Source organism: Chionomys nivalis, chromosome 1, assembly GCF_950005125.1.
Source record: "Chionomys nivalis chromosome 1, mChiNiv1.1, whole genome shotgun sequence".
Taxonomy (NCBI): domain Eukaryota; kingdom Metazoa; phylum Chordata; class Mammalia; order Rodentia; family Cricetidae; genus Chionomys; species Chionomys nivalis.
This window is the reverse complement of record NC_080086.1, coordinates 138580737-138600380: the sequence shown is the minus strand read 5'-3', so window position 1 is coordinate 138600380 and position 19644 is coordinate 138580737. Positions and strand designations below refer to the sequence as shown.

The 19644-nt window shown below is 43.1% G+C and overlaps 1 protein-coding gene across 1 annotated transcript; it reads left to right on the top strand.

The window, feature by feature from the left end:
- Nucleotides 1–274: 274 nt before the first annotated feature.
- Nucleotides 275–19276, top strand: Fam228a (family with sequence similarity 228 member A). Its single transcript, XM_057785895.1, has 7 exons — nt 275–367; nt 8499–8567; nt 9872–10060; nt 11363–11450; nt 11549–11705; nt 15589–15730; nt 19112–19276. Exons 1-7 carry the CDS (start codon nt 275–277, stop codon nt 19274–19276), a joined length of 903 nt encoding a protein of 300 aa, XP_057641878.1.
- The last annotated feature ends 368 nt before the right edge of the window (nt 19277–19644 follow it).

The window sequence follows — 19644 nt, the reverse complement described above, 5'->3', positions numbered from 1 at the left end:
CCTTACCTACTCAAGATGCCATCAGCCCAGGAGCATCCATCTGAGAGGAAGCCTGCAGCCTGAGGTTTTCCTGCTGAGGGCCATCACCCTCAGCCTGAGGCTATGCATCCTGTGTTGACTCCTGCTTTGGTCCCCACGACAGCGTGAGAAGCGCAGCGAGACACACCCGGGTCTCTAGGACACAAGAAAGAGGAGCTGAGTCCCTAACGCCCTGCTTTTTCCACATCGATACAATAAGTTCCTCAGTTTTTCTTGCTCAGAGATTCTATTATTTATGGCTGCCACAAAAACTTGGAACTGCGATGACTATTTCAGTGTGGACAAACTAAAGGAGTGGCCAGAGCCGGAGTCTGTTTCTTTAATGGAGGTAACAGCATGGCTTTCCCCCTTTCTTTTCCTTTTCCTTCCTTCCTTCCTTCCTTCCTTCCTTCCTTCCTTCCTTCCTTCCTTCCTTCCTTCCTTCCTTCTTCCATTTCTCCCTCCCTTCCTCCTTCCCTCTCTTCCTTCTCTCTTCCCTTCTTCCTTTTTCATAAGAAGCAAGATAATGTAAATGGAGGAGCCCAGAGATAGCTCCAATTGTGAATCCACTATCAAGATTGGTCTGGCTTAAAAAGGACTTAAAGGTTTGATTTTTGAGATGTTGTCTTTCCATGAGACACACAATTCCTTGAGTTTATAACCAGTTTGGCCTCAATCGCCCATCTGTTTCCAGTATTAGAACAGTTCTTCTTGGCTTAGATTGGGTAGTCAGTGAGTGGGAGCACCTGGGTTCAGATTTGGCCAAAAGCCATCCTGAAGGAAAGACATCACCAGCTGATTGCCAGGCAGGTAAACACGAGCCGTATTTGGCCAAAGCGCTTCAGTTTCATGGGATTCTATGGTTTGCCTCATTAGAAAGCAAGCTCTTGAGAACTGATCTTGCCCCTCTGTCATGGTGACAAGAAGAGCTGTGAAACGTGAGTTCACCATTTTTGTGTTTGTGAGCAGCGGATTTCAGAGGAGCTGCTTTGGATGATTAGTGCGTCTATTTTCTAAAAATAAATTTGCAAAGAATGACTTATCAATGACAAAGACTATCTAGATCTCTCATTTTTTTAAAAAAAAATAAGTTACATTGGTTTTTTTTTTTTTCATTTTTCTATTTTATACTTTTTTCGAGACAGGGTTTCTCTGTAGCTTTGGAGCCTGTCCTGGACCTAGCTCTTGTAGACCAGGCTGGTCTCAAACTCACAGAGATCCGCCTGCCTCTGCCTCCCGAGTGCTGGGATTAAAGGCGTGAGCCACCACCACCCATTATATTGGTTTATAGGTGTGTGCTTGCAGAAGGCAGACACACAGGTGATGTAACACGCATTTGGAAGCCCTTCCATGGGTCCCTGGGATTAAACCCAGATGGTCAAGCATGGTAGCAAGTACTTTTAGCAGCTGAGCTCTCCTGACAGCCTCTCTCAGATTGTTATTGTTACTATTATTTTATTTATTTATTTAATAGTAGACCTAGCTGGCCTTGAATTTGCTATGCAGTGTGGGAAGTCCTTCTGTATATGTATTGTTTTTTATTGGTTAATAAAGAAGCTGCTTTTGCATATTTAACAAGTGGTGCTGGCATAACTGGATATCAACATGTAGAAGAATGAAAATAAACCCATATCTATCACCATGCACAAAACTCAATTCCAAATGGATCAAAGACCTCAACATAAAGCCAGCCACACTGAACCTCATAGAAGAGAAAGTAGGAAGTACACTTGAACGCTTTGGCACAGGAGACCACTTCCAAAATAGAACCCCATCAGCACAGACACTGAGAGAAACAATCAATAAATGGGACCTCCTGAAACTGAAAAGCTTCTGTAAAGCAAAGGACACAGCCAACAAGACAAAACGACAGCCTACAGAATGAGAAAAGATCTTCACTAACCCCACATCAGACAGAGGTCTGATCTCCAAAATATACAAAAAACTCAAGAAATTGGACGTCAAAAGATCACATAAGCCAATAAAAAAAAATGGAGTACAGACCTAAACAGAGAACCTCAACAGATGAATCTAAAATGGCTGAAAGACACTTAAGGAAATGTTCAACATCCTTAGTCATCAGAGAAATGCAAATCAAAACAACTCTGAGATTCCATCTTACACCTGTAAGAATGGCCAAGATCAAAAACACTGATGACAACTTATGCTGGAGAGGCTGTGGGGAAAAGGGAACACTCCTGCATTGCTGGTGGGAATGCAAGCTGGTACATTTTGGATGTCACTGTGGCAATTTCTCAGAAAATTAGGAAACAACCTTCCTCAAGACCCAGTAATACCACTTTTGGGTTTATATTCAAAGGATGCTCAATCGTGCCACAAGGACATGTGCTCAACTATGTTCATAGCAGCTTTGTTTATCATAGCCAGAACCTGGAAACAACCTAAATGCCCCTCGACTGAAGAATGGATACGGAAAATGTGGTACATTTACACAATGGAGTACTACACAGCAGAAAAAAATGACAGCTTGAATTTTGCAGGAAAATGGATGAAGCTAGAAAACATTATTTTGGGTGAGGTAACCCAGACATAGAAAGACAATTATCACATGTACTAACTCTTTTTTTTTTTTTCGGTTTTTTTCGAGACAGGGTTTCTCTGTGGTTTTGGAGCCTGTCCTGGAACTAGCTCTGTAGACCAGGCTGGTCTCGAACTCACAGAGATCCGCCTGTCTCTGCCTCCCGAGTGCTGGGATTAAAGGCGTGCGCCACCACCGCCCGGCATGTACTCACTCTTAGGTGATTTTTAAACATAAAACAAAGAAAAAAAGTCAGTCTACAAACCAGAATCCCAGAGAACTTAGACAACAATGCTGACACTAAGAGAGACTTACATAGATCTAATCTGCATGGAAAGTAGAAAGTGGAAAAAGACAAGATCTCCTGAGTAAATTGGGAGCATGGGGACTTTGGGGGAGGGTTGAAGAGGGGAGGGGAGAGGCAGGGAGGGGAGCAGAGAAAAATGTAGAGCTCAATAAATATCAATAAAAAATGTATTAAAAAAAAGAAGCCGCCTTTGGCCAATGGCTTAGCAGAACATAGCCAGGCTAAAAGAGCTGCTGCTGGAGACCACCAAAGCTTTGACCGGTAGACCACAACCTCGTGGTGATGCACAGATTAATGGAGATGGGTTAGTTTAGGATGTAAATGTTCATCAATAAGAAGCTAGAGCTAATAGGCCAAACAGTGATTTTATTTACACCATTTCTGTGTGATTCTTTCAAGTCTGGGTAGCCAGGAGCAAAAGAGCAGCCTCCACCAACAGGTATGCAGATCAGGCTGGCCTGGCACTTACAGAAATCCTGGCTCATCTCCAGAGTCTTAGGAGTAAAAGTGTGTGCCATCCTACCTTTCTGACATTATTTTTAAATAAAGAAGGTTGTTGACCAAGAGTATATGTGACATTTGATAATTTACTTAAAATCTTACAAAGAAAGCTAGAATTTTTCGCAATGATACTTATCAGCATTTCACAATCTAAATAGTGATTATTCTACTTTTATAAGAAAAATTAAGCCGGGCGATGGTGGCGCACGCCTTTAATCCCAGCACTCGGGAGACAGAGGCAGGCGGATCTCTGTGAGTTCGAGACCAGCCTGGTCTACAGAGCTAGTTCCAGGACAGGCACCAAAGCCACAGAGAAACCCTATCTCAAAAAACCAAAAAAAAAAAAAGAAAAGAAAAAATACTTTTCCCATTGGCATCTTGAGATAAATCTGAGCAGGCTTTAAAGTAAGATTGTACATATTCTAGAACTTACACTGGAGAAGACCTAGCTAGTTGTTCAGATACAACTTTAGATTTCATGTGAGCATATTAAATTGTGGATGGAAAATACAGCACTCCTTCTGAGACTTCTATTGTTTATGGGTGTGTTTGAGTTTGGGATTTAGCTGGTCTTGATGCATCCAATGTAGTAGAACAGGAGGAAGAGCCATGATGGAATAACAAAGTCTGAGAAACCAATAGTAAGAGTTTCACGAGAGGCCATTATTTTAGGACATCTCTTCCAGACACTGGCCTCACAGTGTCTTTTCATTTGTTCCTCTGTAGTAATTCAAGGATGAAAGCTGGTCCATACTGATGCAGCTGAAAAAGCACCAGATTGAGGGTTTGGTGCATCAGCTTCCTCTAAACTTAAAATGCAAACAGCAAGCCTCCACACCAGCCCTGTGACTCTCGGCCAATTTCACTAAGTTGAATTTCTGCTTTTTGAGTACAGTTGCACTAAATTGAGCTTTCTGAGTTTTGCTATTTGTTTTTTGAGATAGGATCTTGTAGGCAGAGGCCACTTGTTCTTTCCCAACTGCCAAACCCAAAATAATCATACAGAAACTATATTAATTATAACACTGCTTGACCAATAGCTTAGGCTTCTTATTAACTAACTTTTACATCTTAAATCAACCCATTCCTATTTTTTTCTCAGCTTCTTAGGTGCGATATTTTGTATTTTACCATGAGACTCATGGTTTACTGGTAAAGTTCCAGCACGTCTGTCTCTTTTGGCAGCTATATGGCATCTCTCTGATTCCACCTTCTTTTCTCCTCTATCTCTGTTTGGAATTCCTGCCTTGATCTATTCTGCACTGCCATAGGTCCAAAGCAGATTCTTTTTTAACCAATGGTAATAAAACATATTCACAGTATACAGAGGGAAGTCCCACATCATCTCCCCTTTTCTGTCTAAATAAAAAGGAAAGTTTTAGCTTTAACACAGCAAGATTACATACAACAAAACAGATATCAAGCAAGAATTATAGTTACAATATTTACTTTATTTATATTTGGCAAATTAAGGAAAATACCATCTATTCTATCTTTGTGAGTCTAAAGTTTTATATCTTATTTATCTTTTATAATTATAACTGTCTTTATTCAACTCCATCAAAGACCCCAGAAGGATATAATATTAGCTAAGTAAACAGGAAGTGCATTGTAAGCAACTACCAAAGCTCTAGAATTAACAGAGACATCTCATTGCCTGGATAGTTACCCAAAGTTCTTCTGTAACATTGGGGCACCCATCTTCAGCCTACAGGCCCACAGTATCCTGTAGACTTTTACATGAAGCAGAAAATTTGAAAGACTGTTTCATCTCTATTGGCAGTTTGTCAGTCACTTTCTTCTGTATCCTGCAGAATGTCTGGCAGACTCTTTCATGAAGCAGGAACCTGAAGCAGTCTCACCTTTAGACAAGTTCAGCAGTCATTTTTCTGTGGGTCCTGCATGTCCAGTTCATACAGCACACCATCAAGGAGCTTCTTTGTTGCCCATCTTCCTCTTGAAGTAGATTGGTGCTGCCTTAAGCAGATATGTCTCACTGTTGAGAAAAGTCTAAGTTTTTAAAACATTTTAAATGCCATATTCTATATGTCTTTGAAAGGCTTGAAGAATACCTATCCATCTGAAATACATCTCTGCACATCTAGAAAACCTAACTAATATGACTACAAGCTTGATTATTATAGATGACTATCTATTAACCTGTATTTCTTAACTATACACTACATTTTTAAATAAGTTGCACAAACACAATACTTTAGTCAAGAGCAGAAATATATATATAACAAAACTGACCTTAAATTTGTATCAATAAACCAAAGTATTCATCTCTATATCATATCCCCTTTATGTGTAAGCAAACATTTATAAACAATATTTGGGAATTTGGGCATAGTTCTCTCCAAATTGCTTCCTGATTTTTGATGGGCAAAGTATTTTGGGGGAAGGGGCTCATGAAGACATTTGGGGGGGGTGTCTTAGTTCCTCAAACCACATTAGTCTGGAAGAAATCACAGGTTCTCATTCACTGTGGAAATAAAAACAGAACCTCTTTTCCAAAGTAACATATCCTTAGACCCAAATTTTGAAGTCAAGATACCTTTAAAATAAATATGTTGGTTTAGCTTAGAAGGCTGTACAATAACATGCCTTTTTGTACTCAGCTCATTTACAGCCAAAAAATTAAAGAAAAACAATAATACGCATAATCAGATTCTCTGTGTATTTTCCATCTTTATGTGGATTATTTTTCTTTACTCCTTTAATCTATGACTGTCTTTACTCTGCCTTTTTAAAGACTTTACTTTTTTAAAAACCATTTACTTCTTTTTATGACTATTTTTTTCTCTCTCCCAAGCCTACATACAATTCAACACGGTGACATGTTTAGAGTTTTTTTTTTTCATCTGAGTTTGTCTTTATTGCGTGTATAATTATTTTCTGATCAGAAACACTTTTTTTAATGCTAAGCAGGTGTGGCTAGGACCAACTCTGAGGTCCTGCTTGTTGACTTTGCCCAGTCCAACATAGCAGAGATATGTTCACTGCCTCTGAGAGCCATGCACACTGCCCCAGCTCTAGGGTCGCAGCAGGTCTATGTCACCATTAATCAATTTGTAACATGCTGCTCACAGATCTCATTTAAGTGCTTGGCCTCCTAAAAGAGCCAGAGCTATTAGTGCTGCCAGCATGAACCAGGATACCACCATTTCTTATGCTGAATCAGTAAGTCTTTTCTTAAAGGAGCCATGGTGCCCCTGTTTGCCACCAGTAAACAGAGCCCATCCAAATATATATATATATATATATATATATATATATATATATATATATATATATACACATATACACATATATATCAAGAAGCTACACTAAACTTTGTGTGTGTGTGTGTGTGTGTAGAATTCCTTTTTAAGTTCTCTCAGATTTTATGTGGCTGTAGTCAGCTCACATTGGTGCACCAATTTGTGGGTAGAGGCCACTTGCTCATTCCTGGCTGCCCAGACCCAAAATAATTACACAGAAACTCTATTAATTACAACACTGCTTGACTAATAGCTTAGGCTTATTAATTAACTCTTACATCTTAGATTAACCCATTTCTATTCTTTTGTATTTTACCATGAGGCTCGTGGTTTACTGGTAAAGTTCCAGGGCTTTTGTCTCCTTCAGCAGCTACATGGCCTCTCTCTGACTCCACCTCACTCAGGATGTTTTTTTTTTCTAGTTCCACACATTTACATGCAAATTTCAAGATGTAATATTCCATTGTGTTAATATACCACATTTTCTTTATCCATTCTTCAGGCATCTAGGTTGCTTCCAGGTTGTGGTTATTACAAATAAAACTGCTATGAACATAGTTGAGCAAATGTCCTTATAGTATGATTGAGAATCCTTTGGGCATATAACCAAGAATAGTATTGCTGGATTTTGAAGTAGGCTGATTCCCACTTTTCTGAGAAACTGCCTTACTGATTTCCAGAGTGGTTGTACAAGTTTGCATTCCCACCAGCAATGGAGAAGTGTTCCCCTTACTCCACATCCTCTTCAGCATAAGCTATCATTGTTGTTTTTGATCTTAGCCATTCTGACAGGTGTAAGATGGAATCTCAGAGTAATTTTTATTTGTATTTCCCTGATGGCTAAGGATGTTGAGCAATTCCGTAAGTGTTTCTTGGCCAGTTGAGATTCATCTGTTGAGAATTCTCTGTTTAGCTCTGAACCCCATTTTTAATTAGATTATTTGGCATTATATGATGTCTAGTTTCTTGAGTTCTTTATATATTTTGGAGATCAGTCCTCTGTCTGATGTGGTATTGGTGAAGATCTTTTCCCATTCAGTAGGCTGCCTTTTTGTCTTATTGACTTGTCCTTTGCTTTACAGAAGCTTCTCAGTTTTAGAAGGTTCCATTTATTTATTGTTGCTTAAAAATGCTTAGTAAGCTTCTTGGAACTTTATTTATTTATTTTAAAGATATATTTATTTATTATGTATACAGTGTTCTGCTTGCATGTGTCCCTGCAGGCCAGAAGAGGGCGCCAGATCTCATTACAGATGGTTGTGAGCCACTATGTCGTTGCTGGGAATTGAACTCAGGACCTCTGAAACAGCAGCCAGTGTTCTTAACCTTTGAGCCATCTCTTCAGCCCAGAACTTTATTTTTTATTCTTAATTATGTACCATATGTGGGTATGTGTATTTTAGTGCTTGTGCTTAAAGAGGCCAGAGGCATTGGATCCCGTGGAGCTAGAGTACAGGCAGATGTGAACTGAACTGCTGGATGGACATAGATGCTGCCAAATCAAACCTAGTCCTTTGCAAGAGCAGTATGTGCTTGCAACTGCTGAATCATCTCTCCAGCCCAGCTTCCTGAAACTCTAACAAAATATGATTTCATGATGTAATGTCAAGGATGTGTTTCAAAATAGTCTAGGTAGCTGATGGAAAAATGAGTAGGGTTGAAATGAAATAAGATTGAGTTGCTACCCATTACAGCTAGGTTATGGGCTCGTGGAGAACAGGATTTGAAGTTTCCTATCATAAGGAGTCAGAACTATGCTGTGAGATACAGGCACTAGATTTTCACGAGAGATATTGGAACACTGGCCTGGGACTTGTCATTCCGATGCTTCCTTCAGAGTGTTTGACTTCCCGTTCAATTTTGTTTTTAGGTATTAGCTCGAGAAGACATTGATGAAGCTGTGCATGCAATATTATTCCGAGAAAACTACATCGTGAAGGTGAGTGGCTGCGTGCTGCCTTCTGGAGGAGCAAGAGTGGATGCCGTGCTCTGATGCTCTGAAGATGACAAACTTAGGAGAGCAAAGGCTTGTGTTGGCTCAGAGATTCAGGGCATTCTGTCCACAGTCACTTCACATAAAGGCAGGCAGCAGCCAGAGCTGCTCACCCCTGGGCATTTAAGAAACAACACGGGAAGCGAGGAAAGTGTGTGAGAATTTTTTTCAAAGGTCTGCTCTGGGCAACCTAACTCCCACCTACCAGCCCTGCCTTCTAAAGTTTACAGCAGCACCCCATGGTCTCATCAGCTGGAAACACAAACTAGCACACAAGTTTGGGGGCACATTTTACATTCAGGCTGTAATGTTCTGTCTGAGAGACTCATTTGCAGGCAGAATGCGATGCCTCTGATTTATACCCTCGAGCTGCGTAGCCCTGAGAGGGTACCACTCTTTGCAGGTTCACTAAAGGTCCCACATCTTGTATGGATCTGCCCTTAAGGAATCCGAGGGATCGTTTTAACTGCTTCCCCCTCATTGACTTGTACCAAATGGAATTCTTTTCTAACAAAACTTGCCTCTTTTTCCTATTTTTCCATACTGCATTGGGAAATATAAAAATCACCAGAAATTAATTAGCATTTAAGGGTAATAACCAATTAAGTTACTAATAATCACTGTTGGATCTGCAGGCTTTAAGGAGTTAATTCCCACCTGATAGTATTATAAGAGCACTTTGACATTTTTATTGTGATTTGAATTTACAAAGTAAAGGGACATCATTCTCTTTCTCAACATAGTTTATTGAGTACACTGTAAGAGTCAATGGGCTAGGCAGTAACTAAATCACTTGCCCATAAATTCTCATTTAAATGAAGTATCAAAAGCAGTCTTGGGGTTAACGCCTTTCATAGGTCAGGGAGCAGCATAAAAGCAAGTTCAGTGTCTTTGTTCTTCCAGTTCCGGCACAGACCTTGTGGTGGTAAAGCCTAGATAGAGAATGAATGTCTGGGCAATATTTTAACAAGAAATGAGAATTTGGTGAGTTAGGAAAGGCTTCATTGGGTTCATGAGTTGGATAACAGTTTAATCGAAGGTGCGGTATGATTTAGAAGTTTTCATATTTTCTTCCTGGCCTGTGTTTTCAAGTTCTGTCTCTGAAGTTTATTCTGCGTTCCAGTTATTTGGTGTGAGGACTAGGCAGCAGGAATCCCTGGAGCGCTTAGGAACGGGTGTTTTCTCCGTCACTAACAGAATGACAGGAAGGGAATGGTTTGTGATCCCTGTTGTTTCTGTTACTTTGTCAGAGAATGGATACATACATTCAGCATCAGGCTGTTTTTAAGGAAAGAAGAAAAGAGATGTTACATAAGAAATGGGTTGAAAATGTAGTGCGGCCTCTTCAGCAGAGAATTATAGAAAAGGTGATTTCATATAGAAGACCTGGACAAAGTCAAGTGAAATATGAATACTGCCTAAAGCACATGGATCAAACGGTTGGTGCTGGGTTTTATTGCTTCTTCTACATAACTATGATGCCGTTCTTTTTCTTGTCCTCCTGTCGTTTTCTTCTCTGGCCTGATGTGTCTGGGTCGTTCCATCATTCTCACCATTCGCCTGCTGGTGCTCAGAGCGCCATCAAGGTAGGGAGGGAGGGTGGTGCCTGGGACTCTCTGGACCACTCCTTTTAACAGAAAGCAGAATCTTCAGCATTCCCTAGGCCAATGTTTCAGCTTTCAGTCTTACCAGGACTGGGTCAAATGGCAATTCCTAGTTCAGAACAGGGCCGAGAGAGAGAGTTCCTATCCCTGTGGGAGGAGATGGGTGAGGGAGAAGCGGACTGCATTAGGCCCGGGGACAGACGGTTCTTTTCTTCTCTGTCTTGACCAGAACAGCACCATTCAGTGTCTTATTTTGAAGATGTGTTTCACTTTGAGGTCAGGAACCTCTTCAGGAATTTATGCTCTTCTAATTTGCAATATCAAATTCAAGTCTACTGGCTTTAAGTGTCCTCCTATTGGATCTTTGCTGTTTGGTTTCCTGGGTCTTTCAGCCCCAGGTATTTGCTAAACTGTAGAAGAGTTTAGACAGAACGTTAGAAACACTGGGTATCATCAAGTTCAGAAAACATGCATTTACTATTAATTCCCAAATGTCCTAAGAGCTGGAACTCAAGATGTAATCTAAATGTGTTGGAATCAAGGAGTGTGATCTTTCGGCATTGAAGAAGTGGAGAAAGAGGCTTACGGTTAGCCAGGAGATTCCTTTTAAGTGGCCTCAGTACCTCCCACACCCTGACACAGGCTTATATTTCCCTAACCCCACCCCTCCCCAGAGCAGTGGGCAGTGTCCCCTCCCACTGGGAGGACTTTTTCCCCCAGACTGGTTAGAAACAATGTTTGTGCTCCTAAAGGCTTGAACGGGTGCCTCTCACAACCAAGGTGTCACTTGCATGATTTATTCTAGACTGAGAACGAATGAGGACCGAACTTGGCCTTGGCGTAGCACGGAATAGCTGAGCAAATATTATTGACTAATGGAATGGCTTAGTAAAGCTACGAATAGAAGCCTCCTCTTGCACGTGGGTCGGCCCCCTCCTTTCTCCTACCGGCAATTACAGTCCGTGAAACATTTCCACCGGAGGCAGCTTCTTGTCCCTGCGCTGTGCCTGACTTTATTCCTAAGTCTTAATCATGGCTTTGGTGGAGAAAGGCCTCGCTGACGTTATTTAGGGTTAGATTTGATCACTCGCTGTAAACTGCAGTGGGGGACTCAAAGACTCTCATTTTCTCCTGTAGATGAAAGCCGCTCCGATGTGTGAGTGTCTATTCCGAAGACAGCAAGAGCTCCGCGAAGCTAAAGGAACCCTCTACCAACACCGCACAGGTGCTTTGCAGCCACAGCTAGAAGTCAATCATTCCCACCCTGAAGAGTGCAGGGGTTGGTTTTACAGAGTTTGATTTTGCTCTGGTGTCTTCCTGTAGGGAAACAGAACGACACGCAAAAAGAACCTAAAGGAATCAAGAAGGCTCCCCTCTTCAGCAGATCACCCAAGTTCATGCTCACTTCCCATGGCATCGTTCCCAAAGAGAGGCAGAGAGCCTCTGCCCACCCTGTGTGGAATAAGCCCAGTCTGTGCAGGTACAAAGTAACCAGATAAGTCCGCCTGAGCTCTAGGGTTCCCAGAAGAGAACAGAAAGGGAGCATCTAGGAGACAAGGGTGTGGAAACTGTTGCTGGTTATTATTGAACCCGGGTGGTAGATTCAGTATATTTTTAAGCGTTTATACCAAAGTCATTTTTGAAAGCTCTTGTGATCTCTGTGTTAACAGAACAAAGTCATAATCATCTCAATAAAGAATCAAAATAAAGAAATCTAGTCACACCCCCCAAATTAGCTCATAATTAGAGAGATAGAAATTAGCTTACTTAATTTGCAATAGAGTTCTAGAAATCATAGAGGTTTCACTGAAACACTAAATGCTTTCCCTGTGACTTCCTGAATCAGACAAAGAAACTCACAATTGCCACTTCAGATTTGTGCCAGAGACCTTAAGTAATAAGAGAGGGGAGAGAAATAAAAGGTAAAAGAAATGGGAAGCAAGAATAAAACCCTTCCTTTTTTAACAGAAAATATGAGGCTCTACATAGAAAAACTCAAAGGCTATAAATATTTTTTTTGAGGCAGGGCTTCTCTGTACAGTCCTGACTGTCCTGAAATATAAATAAATATTAAAAATTAAAAATTGCAGTGAGGGGCTGAGGAGCCCCTGCCCCTAGCTAAGAGGTTATTGACAGTTGATGGCTTTTAGAAGAAGGGTAATAATTTTTTCTTGAGGATGTGTCTCTTGGTAAACTGACTGTTCTCCAGTGCCTGGCCCCGCTCTCATGAGCATATGGACAGCACAAATTAAATCTTGTAACATGATCAGGCCAGCTTGTTGGGGGTTTCTGTCCTGCCCCCATACCCCACAGCTGGCAAGCCCCAAAGAAAATCACACAGAGATTTCTATAAGTTATAAAGCTGATTGGGCCATTAGGTCAGGCTACATATTAGCTCTTGTAGCTTATATTAACCCATTATTCTGATCTATGTTAGCCATGTGGCTCAGTACCTTTTTCAGTGGGGAAGATCACATCCTGCTGCTTCGGTGGTCTGGGCAGGAGTGGGAGGAATCAACTTCCTCCTTCCCAGAATTCTTCTGTTCTCATTACATCATTTCTACTTCCTGTCTGGTTTTCCTGCCTATATTTCCTGCCTGGCCAGTCAGCGTTTATTTAAAACATGATTGACAGAATACAGACAATTCTCCCACACCAGAATTTGGTGGGCTATTAAAAAAAAAAAAAAGGACATGAAGTTGGAAGGGGATGAAGGATGAGAGATGGGGAATGAATCTGGGAGGAGTTAGGGGAGGAACGAGGGATGGCTATGACCCGAGTACATTGTGTACATGTATGAATTCTCGAAGAATTCATTACAATATTAAAAGTAATAAAGTTCAGAAAGATTATCAAATACAAAGTACACAAATCATTTTAATTTCTATCTAGCCAGAAAATGAAATTTGGTAACAAAATAGCATAGTAACAAAAGAAGCATACCTCTAGCCGTCCACGGGACCACAGGACCTTATACATGATTTCTCATACATGGTACTTATTGGTCTTTGGGACCAGAAAATTCTTTGTTTAGGTTTTTCAGCAATATCTGTCCTCTGTCCATATGACTTTGCTTCCCTGATGATGAGTCCTACCTCCAAATACTACTCTGAAGGCAGAATCAGGCCTAATTGAGAGCTACTTTAAGGGGAATAAAGTAAGAACTAAATTATCCAGGCGGTGGTGGTGCATGACTTTAATCCCAGCACTTGGGAGGCAGAGATGGGAGGATCTCTATGAGTTGGAGGCTAGCCTGGTCTATGGAGTGAGTTCCAAGACAGTTAGGGCTACACAGAGAAACAGACAAACAGACAAGAACCAACTTAATGGGAAGATGTACCATGTTATGGATCACAGCATGTAACAATAGGGGGGGCCTGCTTGTTGTTGGGGTTTTTGTCTCACCCGGAACCCCCAGCTGTTTAGCCCCCCCAAAAAATCACACAAACATCTTCGTAAGTTATAAAGCTGATTGACCCACCTCCCTCTCCAGTGGCTCTAGAGGTGGCTCTAGCCTCTCACTGGCTAACTCTCACATCTTGATTAACCCATTTTTCTGATCTATGTTAGCCATGTGACTTAGTACCTTTTTTCAGTGGGGCAGATCACATCCTGCTGCTTTGGTGGTCTGGGCAGGAGTGGGAGGAATCAACTTCCTCCTTCCCAGAATTTTCCTGTTCTCATTACATCATTTCTACTTCCTCTCTGGTTTCCCCGCCTATATTTCCTGCCTGGCCAATCAGCGTTTATTTATAACATGATTGACAAAATACAGACAATTCTCCCCTACCAACAGCACTCAAAATTGAAAACATGAAAAGTTCTAAAATCTGTCTACACATTCAGTTCAATCTGAATGAATCACAGATATTTGTCTGGAGTGTGTGTGTATGTGTGTGTTTATGTGTATATAGAAATTGAGCTAATTCTAAATTTTATAGGACTACTATATCAGGTATCAAACTGACTTAAAAACTGTACCAAATCAACAATTAAACCAAATGAGAGAATCAAGAAATTAAATACATATAGATACTTTATTTGTACTAAAATAAGGCTATAGTGCAGAACAAGGGGATAATATAGGATTTTCAATAAATGGTACTAGAAAATGAGTTTCATTATGGGGGGATTAAACTGGACTCCATTATCTATATAAAAACTAGTTCCAATTTTCAAATGGTCACAGTTTGAGGAGTAAGAACTCTCTCTCCTGGGAGCTGGAGAGATGGCTTGGTAGGTAAGATCATTACTGTTTCAAAGGATCCAAGTTCAAACCCAGCACCCACATGGTGGCTCACAGCTGCCTGTAACTCCAGTTCCTAGGGGATCCAATCATGCTCTCTTCTGACCTCCTTGGGGACTACATACATGTGGGACACAGACATACATGTAGGCAAAACACCCACACACATAAACATGAATAAATAGCCAAAAAAGAAAAAAAAATGAAGAGAACTCCCCCTAGAAAGTCTCTCCTTCTTTGGCACAATATCTGCAGCTGTCCCATGACTTTACAGACATGAACGTTACATTCCAGGTAGATTTCCTGGTTCTTTCCAGTTGTTGCTGTTTCAGATCTTAACCCTTGCACAAAAGCACAAGTGTCTCACTTTTTCCTTTTTGCGAGGGGGAGGGCAAGATTTCTCATTACAACTAAGTCTGGCCTCAAGCTCTCCCTCTCGTCGTCCCTTCTTGAGGCTTTCTCTGTTCTGCGCATGTGCTGCCTAGTGGATTGCACTTCTCCCTGACTTCCTGGTCTGAGTACTCACACAGGCTGCCTGTGGCCCTTCTGTTTCAATCCCAGGTCGGAGGACCGAGAGACTGCCTCAGCCACAGCTGGAGACCGGTCCCATGACTCACATGATAGTTGTGTTGGCCAGCTTCGTCTGCGCCATTTGGCTTAAGAAAGGTTTATTGAACTCCTATTTTGGAAGGAAGAGACCACGATTTCATGGTCCCTCTCACCCCCAGACCTCTAACTTCATTCATTAAAGGTCCATAGCACACCCGACACCACCACCCTGGGCTCCCAGCCTTCCCATACGGACCTTTAGAGACATTATTCCAGCTTGACCAGATGGTCGGGCTCCAGTGATGTCTAGCCAGCCCTTTCTTTTCACAAAACGAATATCAATCAAGTTCATTCAATAACTTTTTTTTTTCTTCGAGACAGGGTTTCTCTGTGTAGCTTTGGAGCCCGTCCTGGAACTCACTCTGTAGACCATCAGGCCAGAAATCCTCCTGCCTCTGCCTCCCAAGTGCTGGGATTAAAGGCATGTGCCACCACCACCTGACTTCAATTGCTTTTGAATTGTTCGCGCTGAATTGAGATCCCCCCCACCCGCCCCTTTTCTCCTCAGTTCTGAAAAGTTTGTCTGTACATCCAAGTCACATCTGCCTCAGGAAGAGAAGACCTGCAACATAAGCCAGATTGTCTTTGAAAGGCAGTTCCGTTCCTCTAAGCTCAGCCCGAAGAAGAAAGAGGCCGAGAAGAAGGGTCCGGTAAGCTGAGGTCTGGAGTGGGGCTAGGTGGACGGCATTGCAATACCCACTGCCCAGAACAGGGAGCAGAACCTGGCAGAGCCCTCCCCCGCGAGGCAGAGGGAAAAGTGGAGGCAGTGGGGGCGTTCAAGTCCTGCAGTGAGGTGGGCGGCCTGGCGCTCTGTCCCTCTGCCCTGCTGGGCGCTGAGCGTGGAAGGGACTCGGAAACACAGTGTAGGTGGGTTCAGAACACAAGTGCAGACCCGTCTTTACAAGGTGAGGGCCAAGAAGACTGGCCAGAGCCGGTTCACCAGTAACTTCAGCCCTCTTCTTTCCTGAGCCTTCCTGCCTCTGACAGTTTCTACCATTTACTATTCACTGAAAGCCGACTGTAACTGGATCGGACATTTGCTCTTAGCCAGGCATGGTGGTGCACACCCATATTCCTAGCGCTTGGGAAGTGAGGGCAGGAGGGTAGAAAATTCTAGACAAGGGACTGGAGAAGATGGGTAAGCTGTCAACAGTACTGGCTGTTCTTCTCCAGGACCCAGGTTTTATTCCAGCACCCACATAGGGAACTGATGCCCTCTTCTGGACTCCGTGGGTACTGCATGTGTATAGTGCACAGACCTACAAGCAGGCAAAACACTCACACACATACGATAACATTTTTAAAAATTAAAAAGAATTTGAGGCCAGCCTGGTCACACGGCAAGACCCTGTCTCAAAAAACTACCACCAGCAGCAACAAAAATTGTTCTTAATTCAGTTATAATAGACAATTTTAAAAATGAAACACGAGAAAAAGGGGTGGAGGGCAAAATGAACTTCCCCCCACACAGAGTTTTGCATATAGGGCTAAGGATTGCATGGGCTCCTGGCCTCTTTGTCTCCCCCTTCTCTCCCTTTGAGGCTTAGTCACAGAGCTTAGAGTCTCTGTGACTGCAGCTCATGGTACAAGGATTTTCCCTGATCCCTGCCATACTGAGAGCTAACGACTCAGAAGTCATTGCATTTATTTTCTCTATTCTTGAGAATCTCATACATGTGTACAATGAAACATCACAGATATCCCTGTTTCTCCCAATGCCTCCATATGACTCTCAACACAGCCCCCTCTCCAAACTCATGTCCTTGTCACTGTCCCCTCCTCCTTCCCCATAGCCCACTAAGTGTGATTAGTGCTGCCCTTATGTGGATGGTGCTGGGCCCATCCTCAGTGTGTGGGGAGCCTACCACTGCCAACACATGAAAGCAAAGATGAAGACTCTCCTTCCCTCAGCCGTTATAAGCTGCCAATAGCTCCTCAGTAAGACATGGGGTCTGGGGATCACTCCCCCCATCTATGCCAGAATTTTGGCTGGATTGGCTTTAAATATCATGGCTGCTGTGAACCCATGAGGGCAACAGCTATGCCAAGCTCACAACATGATTATGGAAGTTACAAAATAATCCCACACTAGCTCAGAATTACGTATAATAAAGAGTTATTTATTGGGGGGGGGGACTCATAATCACTGTCCTAGATCACAGTCCTCTGCATGAATGGGGAACAGGAACCAAATCTAGCAGCCTGAAGTGAGAACCGGAAGCAAGAGAGCGAGTGCATGCTTTACAACTACATTTGTATATGAGAGACCAGGCCCAAGTGGGCTGGGATCTTAAAGGCTATTGGCTGAAGGAGCAGGAGGAGCTCCCACAGCAACAGCGCTCCTCCCAGTTATCAATCAGACACACAGACACACACACACACACACGTGTTTTCAGAGAGCCTCACTATGTAGTTCTGGCTGAACTCGCTCTGTAGACCAGGCTGACCTCAAACTCGTAGAGATCCACCAGCCTCTGCCTCTTGAGGCAGTGCCATTATGTCCAACTCTTATATCTTCCTACTTCCTCTTCCTCAGTGTCCCATGAGCCTTGGTGGTTGGGGGGCGGTACTGAGGATGATGACCCTTCTAGGACTGGGCACTAAATCTCTGGTCTCAGCACTCAATCAGATGTTTTGTGCCCCGGCTCCTCCTCAGTCATAATGTTCTCAGTCTCCTTGGAAGCAGATTCTCCCTCCAGGAAGATGGAACCTTTTGGTATTAAGATAGGACTTGGTCCTCTACAGAGCTCACACCCAACAACCAAGAAATAGCAAATATTTAAGTTAGAGTTTTTGTGTTGGACCTCGTTCCTTGTACTTCCCAGTCACTGTGGTCCACAAACCACAGGCTGGGATAGGAGCTTACTTATACACACCCTCTTGTCTGTCTGTCTATCCCTGTCTCTTTTCACTCTCCCCTCTCTACTTTGCTATACAGAAACTTCTAGTCTGATACAGCCCACTTGTTTTAGGTCCTAATGTGGGTTCTGCTGTCATGGTAGGGGAGCTCCTGCTGTCATCACAAGAGTAAAAACATTTGAAAGAGGGTTTTAAAAGCAATGATTTGTTTTCTGTTCAAGTACCATTAGTGGGTGGGTTAACAGGTCAACAGACTGTCCCCCTTCAGGACCTTGGGATCTTTGCTATCTTTAGCACCTGGCTTCCAAGGGACTCATTCCTGCTAACTTCCTTCCTTCCTTCCTTCCTTCCTTCCTTCCTTCCTTCCTTCCTTTCTTTTTCTTTTCTTTTCCTTTTCTTTTTTTCTTTTGATTTTTTCTCCATGTATCAGCCCTGGCTGTCCTGGAACTTACTCTCTAGACCACGCTGCTCTCAAACTCTGCCTCCCGAGTGTTAGGATTAAAGGCGTGTGCTCCCACTACTGCCCGGCTGAAAAGAATAGATTTTATATCAGGTCGGCGGTATATCTCAGTACATGCACAAAATCTTGGGTTTAATCCCTGTCATTGAAAAGTACACGAACGTTTTTATCACTAACACAGCTGGCACAGGAAGAGTATGCACCTGGGTGATAGAACCAGAAGCAACTGGGGTCCGAGTCTCAGCAAGGTTCAGATCTTACCTGCTTGGCATGCTTATATGGTTCATGTTGTGGAAGTACCTGAGTGACTTGAAAAATGCTGGCAGAATCAAGTCTAAAAGAACTCTGTCTCAATACCACTACCCTAGCCTGCTAACATCTTTTTATGTGGGGCAGGGCTAAAGGCAGCACATGTTTCTTCCTCTCATGTTTTCTGGGCTAGGACCAGTCACAAGGCTGTCCCTAACTGTGGAGTGCAAATGTGCTCAGGAAAGCAGCCCTGAGGGTCTGAACACAGTGGGGACAGCTAGTCACCTCTGCCATAAGGTGGGTGGCGGTAAAGACACGGAAAGGCTCATCTGAGAACTGCAGAAACCACCAGAGAAGGGAACCTGTCAGAAAGGATAGAGGGCACGGTCTGGGGAGGGGATCCTTGCTCTCATGGGAGCCTGCTCAATCAGCATTACATCCAGCCCTTTTCTTCTGTGAACAGGTTTCAGGGACCCGACCACAGAGACCACGCTCCTGGGCAGCAGCAGACAGCCACCATTCTCAGGGGCCACCCACTGTGGGAAGAAGGGTGATGACCGCAGAGCTCCTGGGGAAGCACCTGGCCTCCCTGCAGGGGGCAGCCAGGTCGGGCCTCCAGTGGGCATAGAGCTTCCTGCCTTCGCACTGCTCGCACATTTAAGACACTGAGAATGCAGCTTCTCTCTAGGTAGGAAGCCGTTGCAAGAACGACCTGAGGAACAGCAGTTAGTTTTCTAAGCCCTGGCTAGGAACTAGGAAGTGTGTGTGGTGTTTTCATTTCACTGAAAACACTTGACAGCAAGACAGCTTGACCATCTCCCAGTACCTGGTGCTCAGTGGGGCTCTGCGCCTGGCCTTGGGCCAGTCGCCAGTCCGAGATAGCAGGGCTTTATTCAAGTTCAGTCCTGCTCGCACTGCAGGGTGCAACTACCTCACAGACACTCGGGCCTGGCAGTGGGGGTTAAATTGCTCAGAGGGAGGATGCTCTACCATTGT